At 40.0% G+C, this 15,445-nt stretch overlaps 1 protein-coding gene across 2 annotated transcripts in view; it reads right to left on the reverse strand.

Moving 5' to 3' along the window:
- fras1 (Fraser extracellular matrix complex subunit 1) overlaps positions 1–15,445 on the reverse strand; it is a 439,192-nt gene that overhangs the window by 128,049 nt on the left and 295,698 nt on the right. For both annotated transcript variants that reach the window (XM_060826343.1, XM_060826334.1), the window contains exons 31-36: positions 15,153–15,331; positions 12,360–12,482; positions 11,969–12,083; positions 9,767–9,904; positions 7,742–7,774; positions 5,605–5,736 (exon numbers count right to left, since the gene is read on the reverse strand). In XM_060826343.1, coding sequence (XP_060682326.1) covers positions 5,605–5,736; positions 7,742–7,774; positions 9,767–9,904; positions 11,969–12,083; positions 12,360–12,482; positions 15,153–15,331 — 720 coding nt within the window. The remainder of the gene's footprint in view (positions 1–5,604; positions 5,737–7,741; positions 7,775–9,766; positions 9,905–11,968; positions 12,084–12,359; positions 12,483–15,152; positions 15,332–15,445) is intronic.

Below are 15,445 nucleotides of genomic sequence, written 5' to 3' on the forward strand. Positions count from 1 at the left end.
GTTTTGGTAGGGGTTTTAACTTTCCAAACATAGACTGGGACTGCCATAGTGTTAAGGGCTTGGATGGAGAGGTATTTGTTCAGTGTGTAGAAGAACATTTTCTGGTTCAGTATGTGGACATACCCACTAGAGAAGGTACAAAACTTGAAACTCTTGAGAAATAAGGTAGGGCAGCTGTCAGACGGAGAGTACTTTGGGGCCAGTGAACATAATTCTACGAATTTTACAATAGTGATGGAAAAGGATATACTGTAGATGGGATCTAAAAATTAAAGTTCTAAGTTGGAGGAAGGCCACTTTTGACAATATTCAGCAAGAACTTTCAAAAGTTGGTTGGGGCAGATGATCGCAGGTAAAGGGATGGCTGGAAATTGGAAAGCCTTCAGAAATGAGATATCAAGAGTCCAGAAACAGGATGCTCCTGTTAGGTGAAAGGCAAGGCTAGTAGGTGTAGGGAATGCTGGGTGTCTTGAGAAATTGAGGTTTTGGTTAAGAAAAGGAAGGAAGCATATGTCAGGTATAGACAGGAGAGATCAAGTGAATTCCGACAAGAGTATAAAGGCAGTAGAAGTATACTCACAAGGGAAGTCAGGAAGGCAAAAAGGGGACATGATACACCTTCGCAAATAGGGTTAAGGAGAATCCAAAAGGACTCTACAAATACATTACGGACAAAAGGATAACTAGGCTGAGAATAGGGTGCCTTAAAGGTCAGCAATAGCATTTGTGTGTGGAACCGCAGGAGATGGGGGAAATACTAAATTAGTATTTTACATCAGTGTTTGTTGTGGATAAGGATATGGAAGATAGAGAATGTGGGAAAACTAATAGCGACATCTTGAAAATGTCCATATTACAGAGGTGGTGGTGCTGGATGTCTTAAAACGCATAAAAGTGGATGAATCCCCGGAACCTGATCATGTGCACCCTAGAACTCTGTGGGTAGCTCGGGAAGTGATTGCTGGGCCCCTTGCTGAGATATTTGTATCATTGATAGCCATTGAGGTGCCGGATTTTAGAAGTTGGCTAACGTGGTGCCACTGTTTAAGGAAGGTGGTAAGGAGAAGCCAGGGAACTACAGATTGGTGAGCCTGACATCAGTGGTGGGCAAGTTGTTGGAGGGAATCCTGAGGGACATGATTTATACATATTTGGAAAGGCAAGGACTGATCAGGGATAATCAACATGGCTTTGTGTATGGGAAATCACGTCTCACTAATTTGATTGAGTATCTTGAAGAAGTAATAAAGAGGATTGATGCGGGCAGAGCAGTGGACGTGATCTATATGGACTTCAGTAAGACATTCAACAAGGTTCCTCATAGTGTACTATATCGCAAGGTTAGATCACACGGAATACAGGGAGAACTAGATAATTAGATACAGGACTGGCTCAAAGGTAGAAGACAGAGGATAGTTGTAAAATGTGGTTAAAAACTGAAGGCCTGTGACAGCATTCTGCCATGAGGATTGGTGCTGGGTCCAGTAATTTTCATCATTTATATAAATGATTTGGAAGTGAAAAAATGAGGTTTGGTTCATACGTTTGTAAATGAGACCAAAATTGGAGATGTGGTGGACAGCGAAGAAGGCTACCTTAGAGTATAACGGAATGTTGATCAGATGGGACCAGAGGGTTGTACACACAGCCTTAAACTAAATGGGGATGGATTCAGTTACAGGGGAAATTAGAAAACCCAGATTAAAAGAGAAAATAAAAGTGCAGAAATCAGGAGAGGCTATTAAAATCTCCAGCACAGAAACAAATAGGCCAGAGTATCTGGATAGGGTTGGAATAAAACTTCAAGTAAACTGGACAAATGAATGACAATGAGAAGAGGGACAGTTAATAGAGGACTCAAGGTGTTATATCTGAATGCACGCAGTAGAAGGAATTAGGTTCATGAGGTTAAGGCAAGGATCAAAGTCGGCAGGAATGACGAGGTGGGCATCACAGAGTCGTAGTTGCAACAGGATCAGAATTGGGAGCTGAATATTCAAGGATATACATCCAATCGAAAAGATAGGCAGGTGAGCAGAGGGGATGGGGTTCTCTTATTACTAAGAAATGAAATTAAATGAGAAATGAAGTAGGGTCAGATGGTGTAGAATCTGTGTGGGTTGAACTAAGGAACCGCAACGGTTAAAAAAAAACCATAGTTGGAGTCATGTATACTCCTCCAAACAGCAGTCAGGAGCTGGATCACAAGATACAACAGGAGACAGAAAAGGTATCTAGGAAAGGCAAAGTCACAGTGATCATGGGACATTTCAATATGCAGGTGGACTGCAAAAATCAGGTTGGTGGTGATTGACTGGAAAAGGAATTTCTGGAATGTCTACAAGATGACTTTTTGCAGCAGCTTCTTCTGGAGGCCACCAGGGAACTGGTTGTACTGGATTTAGTGTTGTGAAATGATGCAGACTTGATAAGGGAACGTAAGGTGAAGGAACCCTTAGGAAGCAGTGATCATAATATGATTGAATTTATTCTGCAATTTGAGAGAGAAGACAGAGTCAGAGGTAACGATATTTCAGCTGAATAAAGGCAACTACAGAGGCATGAGGGAGGAGGTGGGTAGAATTGACTGGGAGAAGAGCTGAGCAGGAAAGTCAGTGGAACACCAATGGCAGGGCTATCTCGGAGTAATTCAGGAGACCCAGCAGAGATTCATCCCAAGGAAAAAGAAGTGTGGTATAGGGAGGATGAGGCAACTATGGCTGACTAGGAAAGTCAGGGATAGCATAAAAGCCAATAAAAAGCATATAAAATAGCGAAAAACAGTGGGAATCCAGAGGATTGGGAAGCTTACAAAATTAACAGAGGGCAAAAAAAGGACAGAAAATATTAAATATGAGGGTAAGATAGCAGTAATATAAAGGAAGATTGTAAGAGTTTCTTTTGATATATAATGGGCAAAAGAGATGCAAAAGTCGACATTGGGCCACTGGAAACCGATGCAGGAGAAATAGTAGTGGGGAATAAAGAAATGGTTGAGAAACTGAATAATTACTTCATGACAGTCTTCAAAGTGGAAAACATGAGTAATTTCCCAAAAAATCAAAAGCATGAGGAGCCAGAGCTGAGTAGGTGCTAGAAAAAATGAATGGCCTTAAGATGGATATATCACCTGAACTAGATGGACTGCACCCCAGAGTTCTAAGGGAGAGCGCTGAAGAGATAGTGGTGGCATTAGTGATAATGAGGACTGGAGGACTGGAAAATGGCTAACGTGACACATCTGTTTAAAGAGGGAGTAAGACAGAAGATGGAAAATTTCAGATCAATTAACCTAATCTCGGTCATGGGTAAGATCCTGGAATCCATCGTGAAGGATGAGATTTCCGTATACTTGGAAGTGTATGGTAAAATAGGGCAAAATCAGCATGGTTTCGTCAAGGGGAGGTCATGCCTGAAAAATCTGCTAGAATTCTTTCAGGAAGTAATGAACAGATTAAACCAAAGCGAACCAATGGATGTTATCTACCTGGACTTCAAGAAGGACTTGGACAAGGTGCCGCATAGGAGGCTACTCAGTAAGATAAGGGCCCATGGCATCAGAGGCAAGGTACTAGCACGGATAGAAGCTTGGCTGTTGGCAGAAAGTAGAGAATGGGGATAAAAGGGTCCTTCTCAGGATGGCATCCGGTGACAAGTGGTGTTCTGCAACGCTCAGTGTTGGGACCACAACTTTTCACTTTATACGTCATTCTGAAAAAAGATCATGTTGGTAACAGAATTGAGGAAGATGGCGAGAGTGGGGGTGTGAGGGAAGAATGCCATACACATTGCCTCTGCTGCAACAACTGAAGTAGTGCAAAGCGGTCTTTGCGCCGACTGACACCATTGACTAAATTAATGGCCTTCTTATCACTATCTCCTCCCTGACTAGCTCCAGACTTGCATTACAGATTCCATCATTGCTCCTGGATGAGGACTCAGCAGTTGCCACTGCTGCTCCCTGTAGCATTACTGGGCCAAGGAGGTGCCAGCCATTCCTCTTGATAGCATTCCAATTTGAAGAGTAGGACTTGTGAATTCATTCATTTTTAAAGAGGATAATGAATGGAGGGTGGAAATGGATGGAAAATGAGTGGAGGGTTGAACCAAGATTGCGATGGGGATTTGGAGTGAGGTGGGGTAATTTAATTGTTTCAGAAGTTTCCTTATAAATGCGTTGAGGGTTTTCCAATGCAGCTCAATATTTGTTGCTAAGTCCATTGAAAGAACGAGTTTGATGTATTTGGGAACAGGCAGGAACAGAGACAGATGTTTTAACTTGCCGCCTCAGGACTTGGCCCACCATCACTCTCGGTGTATTCTGATGAGGTCAGACTCATCTTTAGGTAAGTGAAAGCCTTAACCCAACGAAAACTGCATTTCCCCGTGGACTGGTATGGGAGGTGGGATCATGACACAGGATCGACTCTCCTTCTCACCTCCATTCGGAAAATGTGGCCTCAAATTCTGTCTAACTAATAGAAGTGAAGCCTCCTATTTCACACAGCTGCAGGTGCTACATAAAATGAGCTTTGGCAGTTCCCTGGGCTTGTGGAGAAGCTGCACCAAATAACAATGAGAGTGTTCCCACAATCGAATATCATATCAGAGGGGGAACAAAGAAAATCTAATTAAATTCTGGTGAAACTCCTACTCACGTGTGAGAGAGAATAAATGAAATGCTTACGTATAATTTGTAGCATAATTTCATAATGCCGAGAAATTAAATTCTATATCCCTTTCTGTAACCACATCAATTCCAAAAGTAAATTGTTTGGGATTTCTACACAGAACAGAGCTGGTACTGAAGAATAACTTGTCCAGAGTTATAAGCTAAAACATAAAGTTTCCATATTTGCCAACTGTATGTGGAGGATAATGTAAACTGTGTTTCTAAACTCAGACATCATGGGATTGAAATGGATTCAGACAAACCACTGCCAGCTCACTTGTGTTTCCAAAGGATAGATGATATGAATTTCTGCTCTTGATATAGATTAGATTCTCTACACTAAGGCCATTTAGCCCAACAAGTTCACACCGACCCTCCAAAGAGTAACCCATCCAGACCCAATTCCCTCTGAATAACACTATGGGCAATTTAGCATGACCAATTTACCTGACCTGCACAGGTTTGAACTGTGGGAGGAAACCAGAGCAGCCGGAGGAAACCTATGCAGACATGGGGAGAATGCCCAAACTGCACACAGACAGTTGCTGAGGCTGGAATTGAACCTGGGTCTCCAGTGCTGTGAGGCAGCAGTGCTAACCACTGAGCCACCGTGCCAACATGCTGGAAGTACATCATGAGAATTTGGGCATAAAGGTCAGTGCATCCCACAGGATTTAATGTAATAAACATAATTTAAATTGATTAAAAACCTACAAAGCCTACTGACGCCCAAAATTTCCAATACACAGTGCAATGGACTGCACTGGAAGTATGAATTCATCAAATCTACACATATATGTGGAACACTGATGTATACAGTAATATAAATATTATGTAACTCATCCCAGAGTTTGGAAATTGAATATTCTAGATATTAAACAGGCAGAAGTAGAGACATTCAAACAGGCAACTGAATAAAACAAATGTCTTACCAATGGTTGCTCTTCCTCCTTGGCTGACCTCTAGAAAGGGCTCTGATATTTGAAAAACAGGAGGTTGCTGATTGGTAGATAGTAGATGAATGGTAAATACCATTTCTGGGGATGTATGTTTACCATCAGAAACTGCACAAAGCAAACAAACAATGTAAGGCTCCAGACATCACCAAATAGATATGCTCTCTTTGTGTTCTGAAGTAAAACATAAATGAGCTTCAGATGTCAATAATACAGAACAGTCGTCATATACTGAATATTTTAGTTTGAAAATTCAGTATAATACCCATGGTAACGTGATATATGCTTTACAAAATGGCACCACCCTCTCATGTGTGAGGGTGGGCTCTCCGATATTTTATTTGGGAGTAAATTGCAAAACAGGTCAGAGTTGGTATTTCATGAGTGGTTCTGATTTATCAGAGTGATGAAGTACATTAAATAAAGTAAGCTAATGGAATTATTTTTGATGTTCGAGAAGTTAAGTACATTGGGCTTGGGGTGGAAGAATCATGAACTAAGTATATTGAACTCAAAAGCAAATTTTTCCGAACATGCTTCAGGGCCCTGCCATCAGGCTCAAGTTTGAGACAGGAGCCGATACCATATATACCAGTCACTCATTGGATTTGCCCCAAATTGATCGATTGGACAGGAAGGTTCACAATGTAATTCTATACAGCAGATCTGCTCTCAAAACTGGAAATGGCAGCAGGATGCAATGGCATCTAAGGCATCCTCTCTCAAATTTCTTAAAATTTAACATTTGGACAGTATGGTGGTTGAGTAGTTAGCACTGCTGCCTCAGAGCGCCAGAGACCTGGGTTCAATTCCATCCTGGGGTGACTGCTTGTGGGTGGGACAGTCTTCAGAGGGTCACTGTGGACCCGATGGGTCAAATGGTCTGCTTTCACACTGTATGGATTCCATTTTTCTAAAAAAAAAGGCACAGAAACTGACTGCCAATTGTGAGGAAGCAACATCTCCATAAGACGACCTGCAGCGCAATCCCAGCAGTCAAGGCAATTCTGTCCCTCCTGCACGTGGGGAGCCTGGAGGCCAGCTGGAAGATCCTAGATGCCTTCTGCAATTAGCTTTTAAATCTATCAAGTGTTGTTCATTGGCAGGTGGCCCTGCTGTTTCTCCATCCTGACTCTGGGAAAACAGCTAAAATTCAATCCTTTGCCTTTTGCTCGGGTCAACAGTGAGAAATCTCCGTAGGGTTTTTTTTAAGACCTGAAGAGATTAAATGACCACAAGTTTCTCTTAGTAAACTCAATACATAGCATCCATGGTACCTTCCCACAAAGTGAGAAGTGACACTTCCAGACAGGAAACCTTATGTTATCTTTGTAGATCTTTCGCAATTACAGGCCAATGCTGGAATTATTATGGAAACAGGTCATTTGTCCCTTCTCTTCAGCTAGCAGATGTAATTTACATGAGATTGAAGTAAGAGTGGACCCAAAAAAGGGGCAAGTCAAGACAAGTCTATCCTTCAGCTATGGATGTACTGAGCTTAGTTTGTCAAAGAGAAAATTCTAGCGATCACTTTAATTATTTGGGTCTAAAAATAATTTTCTTTTCCGTAAAATGCAAATACCATTTAAACAAATCGAACATTTTAGTATTAGTAGCATAGCTAACACTGAAATAAAGAAGGTTTTTATAAAATTGTTGCTATTTGGAACCCAGATTTTTACAGCCATGCAGAGAAGATGTTAACAGTAATGGAGATTACATGCCTATAGAATAATTCCCATTCCACCCAATATATATTAAACGCCAGAGGGTATGATGTGTGAATTATTGTGCTACTTTTGTTTTCCAGTAAGTGCGACTTTTGAAATGTAGGTTTAATTTAGTTGGTGGTTATTTTATTGTTACAGTCATAGAAAACTGTCATTTGGTATAAATATGAGATTTGGGATGAAGTATGCAGAGACATGCAGGTAAGTAAAGTTGCTCCTGTATAAGTATCTGACAGCCATTGCCAAAGCTTTCTGTTAGGTACAAGAGTGTTAGGAATCAATTACACCACATTCAAAGCAACCAGTAAGTACTTGGGTGAGGGTGTTAAAAACCCATACACTCAAACCAATTTGAGGAAGATTCATATTTAGGAACGGTATACCTGTGAAAAGGAAGTTCACTGATTCAGGCAGACCTAGGAGAATGAAATCAGGTTCAAATTACATAGTTTAAGGATGCCCACTATTGGAAGTGGAATAAATAAATCCACCTTCACGACTGTACAAACAATGGTTTTCAGCCTGAACACCATAAAAATTGAACTGCATGAAGTTAACAGATTGATAAACACAAATACTGCACATCAGCACAATAATTAGATTCCCTACAGATTAGATTCCCTACAGTGTGGAAACAGGCCCTTCGACCCAACAAGACCACACCGACCCTCCGAAGAGCAACCCACCCAGACCCATTCCCCTACGCCTAACACTATGGACAATTTATCATGGCCAATTCACCTAACTTGCATATCTTTGGACTGTGGGAGGAAACCAGGGCACTCAGAGGAAACCCACGCAGATATGGGGAGAATGTTCAAACTCCACACAGTAGTTACCTGCAGGATCTATACCGTGACGGCTCAAACATCCAGTCATTTAGAAACTGACTTTCACTTCTGAGATCCATCTCAGGCAGCACAGTGGTTCAGTGGTTAGCACTGCTGCCCATCAGTGGTAGGGACCTGGGTTCAATTCCAACATTGAGTGGCTCTATGTGGAGTTTGCACATTCTCTCCATATCTGCTCACGTTTCTTCCCATGTCTCAAAGACGTGCAGGTTTAGTGTTCTGGCCATGCTGAATTGCCCCATAGTGTCCAAGGTTGTGCAGGCTAGGTAGATCAGCTATGGTAAATGCAGGGTTACAGAGATTGTCTTTGGAGGGTCATGCAGACTTGATGGGCTGAATGGCCTTTATCTGCACTGTAGGGATTCTATGATTTTAATGATGTGAAAGTAATATTTGTTAACTATCATTAGTTTAGGTAATCTCTACCTTTTTCTAAGACATTAAAATTACCGGGAGTAGTCCTGCTTGTGTGCAAAATTCAGAAGTTAAGTGACTTTTATAGTGCTATAACTAGACTTAATTGAGACTGATTGGACATGATCAAGATGTAAACACATCCTGCTCCCCAGCACTGACTTTCCTCACATCAATGGGTACAAAATTCATCCAGTAAATTTAAAATAAACGATTAATTAGTTCTGTATGCTAGATGGCTAGTGTGGGATTCACACCCACATCAAAAATGTGGGTTCAATTCCCACACTGAGGTAGACTTGACAGATACCACCTCATTGCCCTCCTTTCTCAGAGATACAATGGAAAACCAGTGATGACAAAAGAACTGTCATGACAAATGTCTCAGGAAGGAACATGAGCAGACAATGAGCTAAGGCACAGTTTCTGACAGAACAGACAAAAAGATGGCAACTTAATACTGTAGTGGATATTCTGCTTGTTTTCATTGGTCAGTGTGTAGATGAAAATTGTTTGGTAGGAGGTGGAAGGGTCCTGGCTGTACTGGCATCCACTTGCTTTCTTTCATCCTGAGAATGGACAAAATATAGGTTTTTGATCTTGTGAATTGTGTCCAATTGACCCTTTATGCTCAACCAAATTCAGTAGAAAGTCTTTTCTTTGACAGTCTTCAATACCAAACATTGTTTTAGTCAAACATACTTTCAGTAATTAGTGTGAATGAAAGTGCTCATGTAATGAACTTTTATTAACATTCCTCCCTTGCAGAAACATGACCATAGTGATCATGGAGTAATATAACGGAAACTCAATTGCGACTCTATGCTCACATAGTTTCCTCATTAATGTTAAAAGCCTAGAATCAGAAACTATGTCATGTGTAAGCTGTGACTTGAATCACCCTGGAAAAGACTGCTTGGAATGTCTTACCACAAAATAGACACACCATTTATTGTAGAATCATAAGATGGCTGACAGAACCGTTAGGTTCAGAGCTCCTCCTGACCACTTACGACACTGTGCAAGTTATACCTTCTCTCAAAACATGTGCTGTACCGACATTGTGGACGATAAAGGTCAACAGGTCTTAGAATAAGTAGCACTAACATTATCCCATGAAACAACTTGCAGAATCTTTCTTACCAGTGAAAGAGAATTTGAAAAAGCCTTGCACATGTGAAAATGATCCTGGAGGACGGTACAGAATCTTCCCATGGTCAATGTCAGCCTGAGTGAAGAATGTGACTGGGAACAAAGAGCTGTCAGAGTGTTCAATAGTGCCTGCAAGAAGACAACACAATATTTATACAACACAAAAACAAATGAGCTATCGGCCACCTATTGTAGTGCTGATATATGTGCACCTTGAGTCAGTGGGTAGAATAACAGTGATGCTAACATTGCTTGCTTTTATCATGAAGTAAATTGGGCAGCCTCCACTAGCATTTGCTCAAATAGAGATACATATGTAGATCCAGAAGTTGCAGTGCATTTTGTCCTGCTCTTGCAAAAGTTCCCCAATACTGGTAACTTGCCGTCAGATTCCATATTCCAGTATACGAAGGGCATAAAGTTGCCATACCTCCTGCTGGATAATTGCTAAACATGCTCCATAATGTTCGGGATTACACATTCAGATATAAGTCAATATTTAACAGGATAAATTTTAACTACCGCTAAACAAGCTCCCTCACCTTAAAAACTTAAAGAGTAGAATCTCATGCCTCAACCCTGGTCTGATTTCAATGGGGGAGTGGGGGTGCACAAAAAATAGAAAGCACGGATAGCCTACTGCCATATGTCAACCCCAAATCAATTCCCCGGCATATCATTGAGAATATGCCCACTTGTCTGCCACCCTGAAGACTATTCAAATCCTTAACTAGCCAATTAATGTACACTTAAGGCATTTAATCTACTTCTACATCTATAATGGATTGAGCAGTGGAAGCACGAAACAGTGGGAAGGCAATTTATAAAAACAAAATTGTTAAAACGGCAGGAAAAAATGTGATGCTGTCATTGTACTCCCCAACTGGCGTCCAAATCTGCAGCTCAACCCAATGTCTATCCTCAATCTCCTTGCAGTCCATGTAGCATCCGCGATAGAGTTTTGGAACTGCCAGACTGCATGATCTGCCAGCTTCCTCTCCACTGAGGAGTGGTCAGATCCGGTGGCCAGTTTTCAACAATGTTTGCTTCTTATTGACTTTTCCTTTGAGAGAGACTGGAATGGAGAGGGGAGGGGAGGGAGTGTGGAAACACTGACTTTCAAACCTTCAGATTTTAACTATTTTTATAGGCTTTCAAAAAAAACTGACTTCCATTTACTTTGTCACTTTATCATTCTGAATCCCACCTTCCCTTCAGTTTGCTTTCTAGGTCATTTTACATTTAACAAAAAATTCCAATTGAAGTTTCCTAGATAAGACTCTGCTGCTATATTTTCAAAGGGTCAAATGCAAATAAGATTAGAAAATTACAGAGGCAGAGGTTGGATCCAAAGATAATTTTAATCAACTTGTCCAGATATACATCTCTGGAACAGGTGGGACTTGAAGCCAGGCCTCCTGGCTCTGAGGTAGGGACACTACAACTGCACCACAAGAGATGTCTTAAAGTGAGAGCTTGATTACTTACATTAAAGGAAATAAATTTGGTTATCCTGCGTGTAGCCCTCTCAAAATCCAGCAATTTTCTCATCATAAATGTGGATTTGCTGTTTCAGTCCCCACCATTTTGTTCATATTTTAAATCAGCCTTTTCAAATGTGTTTTGACAAAAATCCAGAGGAGTTGGGACTTGAACCCCTTGCCTTTCAGGTCAAAGATATGATGCACTACCACTGTACTACAAGATGCTGAGGGAAACAAGGAATGCTCTCACTGCCAGTAAATGGCCTATTAAGCTGAATGAGCTTGTTAAAGGGCCTATGACATTAGAGAGCCAAATGTCCTGATAGCTCCTGAAGTGGTCAAATTCAACTTTGCTGTAAGGCTAATACAGATGTGTATTAAATGCAGTTTTTCTGACATTACTCACACCGTGAGAACAAATATGAAAACAAAATAGCTATTCAAAATTTAATTAGATTGCATGATGAGTAACTTAAGGTCTTAGAAAATTTCTTTTGGACAATTATCCTTTTATGTTTTTACATACAAAGTATTATTTTTTGCATCTGTTTACGTTTACATTCACTGTCACATTTGACAAATTGATTAACAATCTCAAAGCAACAGTAAGGAAGATTTCCTCTCTCTCAAAAATAATGTTTCAAACTATTAAATCTATTTATGAGGAACAGAGGAAATCTTTCCCATTATATGGATCATCAATACTTGCCATATTCTGGGGGTAGTGGAACAGTAATGTTGTAGAATAAATCCTGGTTTGGTGTGTCACTATCTACAAACGACAATTGTGTCGACTGGATGATGGTAACCCGATCTTCAAGTGCCTAGCGAGAAAACATTATTCAAAGGTTTTTCACAAAATGATTATTTATCATGTTGATCAAATGTAATACTTTTTGTTCTACTTCATGACAAGATACAAAAAATCAAATTGGTATAAGTCATACTAACAGTAACAAGCCTAATAATAGATTAAATATCAGAGCACATTTTTATTTACATTACATTTATAATAATAAAGAGTTGTTGTGGTGGTGGCCAGAGCTGGGAGTAGGGACGTTGGCAGGTGGGATGTGCCAGCTCAACAAGGTAATGCTTACTGTTATTTGCAGAGGAGTGATAATGTTTGAAGCTAGCTGTGGACCATTTTCATTTTTTGGTAAGATTCCAATTTCAAATATATGACTTTCAGTTCCAGTATAGCTCCTGCCACCATTTGTAACCTGTAACCAAAAAAAAAGAGAATATGTGACTGAAATTATTTTCTTGGCATCCTCACTAGGTGATATTATTGTATCACTGAAAGTGACACTTTAAAAAGGCTTGCTCCAAAGAAGTGCAATGTGTTTCATAGTCGACCAAAATAAAATCTGCATTTAGTTGCATCTGCTCTTTGTGTGTCCAGTGAACCAAGCTGTAATTAGTACAAGTAGTCTTCGACAAAGTGAGTCCAAGGTTTCACTCTTAAGTGAATCCATGCTGCATTCCCTCCTTTTCTACAACATACTTTGTGTTATTGATATCTTACAAAGCCGGTTTTCTGTCTACATTCTTGCAACGTGCCTGTGACAGCAGTCAACAGAAAGGAGCACTCTTGCGCAAAAATAAAGCATTGTGTAGAATTTCAGGAGTCACATAGCTCATATTAGCTTTATATTTGAGATTTTCTTTTAGTTAGCTGTATTTGAATTCCCCGGCAGCCATTGTGCGCTTTAAAGTCATGGATCTGAATCACTAGACCTGGTGTCTGGATTCTTCATCCAGTAACACAATCACAAAGCTACCATGGAGAGAAATCAGAGTTAATGTTTCAGGACCGTTCTGAGGAAGGTCCATTTGACCTGAAACATTAACACTGGGTCTGATGATTCAGATCCATGACTTTAAATCCCACAATGGCTGCTGGGGAATTCAAATACAATTAACTAAAAGAAAATCTCAGATATAAAGCTAATATGAGCCTGAATTACTGTAAAACAAAACATGGGTATCGCTTAATTGGTAGTATCTCACCCCAGGTCACAAGATTGTAGATTCAAGTTTCATATCAGAGGCTTGAGCGCAAGTAGTCATTAAGTGGATGATAAAAGGAATGTTGGACTTTCAGCTTAGCCATCAAAATCAATCTCCATCAATATAACAAAAGTGAATGAGAGATCCCATAACATTATCTTGTAGAAAAGATGGGGCAAAATCCTTGGATTTTTGACCAATATTTACACTTAATTAACAGTGGAAAAACACAGATGATCTTGCCATTATCAACATTACAGATTATGGAAGCTTGCTGAGCATAATGCAGCTGCCATATTTCTTGCACTATAACAATTGCAATGTTTTAAAGCTACTTCATTGGTGATAAGATGCTTTGGGATATTCTGAGCTAACATGAAAAAATCCACAAAAAGAGGCCACTTTCTCTAACACAGTGCCAACTGGAAAGAAGCTAATCAGCCTAACTCCACCTTCCTTGCTTTTTTTCAGTCCTGTAGGTTACAGTAATTCAAGTAAATATCCAAATGTTTAAAAAATTTTAATGGTGATATCTACTATCCCATTAGGCAGTGAATATGAGAGCTCCATCACTATGTACAAAAAGTCACACTTCAATCCCCCTCTAATCCATCCACCAACAACTTTAACTCTACAATTTAAAGGGAAAAATGTCTTCTTTATCCACTTTGTCTCGGTCCTTAATTTCATATGCCTTACTTAAAATCCCCTCAGCCTCCTCAGTTTCAAATAAACTCTGACTACCCAATCTTTCCTTTCAGCTAAAATTCTCCATTCCTTGCCATATCCTTGTAAATCTTTTCTATGTGGTCTCCAGTGTGATATCATCTTTCTTGGAATTTAGTGCCAAAGCTATATGCAGTTCTCCCAGCAGCACCCATAAGCTATGGTTTAACAAATATTTTGTACGATTCCTAGAAGCCTCCTCCTCTTTAGGTCCTAGTCTTCAATCAGTAAAGGAAACCATCCCAAATGCCTTTTTAATCACCCTAACTATGCCTGACTATCTTCAGTGATCTGTATTATGCAGTCTGAGGTGTTTCTGTTCCTCTATTTTTGTTAGGAACTTACCATTACATGAATTGTTGCCTTGTTAGTCCTCAATTACCTCACAGTTCTCCAGAATAACTTCTACTTGCTACTTGTTTGCTCTACTAAGTTAATGCAATCTGTAGCCTTCTTCCTCACTATCAATGATTGGCCAATTTTCATAACAACTACAAACTTTTGAATCAGGCCCCACTACATGCAAGTCTGAATAATTTTTATACAATGATAAATTGCAAAGGGTCCAAAACTAAACCTTGAAAACCCCAGTGGAAACACTCCTTCAGTCACAAAAATACTCTTCACTTAACCAAAGTGGATTCAACTTGTTATTTAAGCTTCAATCCCTTGAATCCTTGTTTCCTGTTTCATCTACCCTGTGGAATCTTGCCAGAAGCCTTGCTGAAATCTGGTTGCTTAAACAAATATATTTTGACTTCTACTACCCTTGATTCCCCTCGTCTCTCCAAGTTACGATTTATGCTCTCTCAAAATTATTATTTTTCAATTGCTTGCCAATTACCAATGTCACTTCTGAAGAAGGGTCACTGCAATTGAAACATTGACTCTGTTTTCTTTCTGCAGATGCTCCCAGACCTACTGAGTTCCTTCAGAAAATTCTATTTCTGTATCTGTCCTGTAGTTATTTGGAGTATTTCTTTCCCTCTTTTTATACCATGATACAATGTTAGTATCCTTCAGTGTCCCTCCAAAATGTCTATTGTAGGTGATAGATAGGTCTGTGAGACCAATTAATTGGATGCCAAGCAATGCAATACAGCAGTTTCAAAGCAACTTAAGAACACTTTATACTAGACCCTGAATGACAGTACCTGAAACCTGAATGAATCCTCTGCAGAAGTTACCCCTGAGTGTTGATACCATACAATGCCATCATTAAGATCTTGCTGACTAAATGAGTTTGTCACAGTAGCTGTTTTTCCATCAGGCAGTCTCTGCCACCCATCTGCTGGGCCATCAGCTGGCATTGGGACCAAAAGGATCACATCACCTATTGACAATTAAAGTAACAGTAAATGCACAGCAACTTAACATGAAATATGCTCTGTATAACAGGCACTACTGGAAGCACCAGACAAGCACAAAATTTGAATCTGTACATCTG

This window comes from Hemiscyllium ocellatum, chromosome 1, assembly GCF_020745735.1.
Source record: "Hemiscyllium ocellatum isolate sHemOce1 chromosome 1, sHemOce1.pat.X.cur, whole genome shotgun sequence".
In the NCBI taxonomy this organism is placed as follows: domain Eukaryota; kingdom Metazoa; phylum Chordata; class Chondrichthyes; order Orectolobiformes; family Hemiscylliidae; genus Hemiscyllium; species Hemiscyllium ocellatum.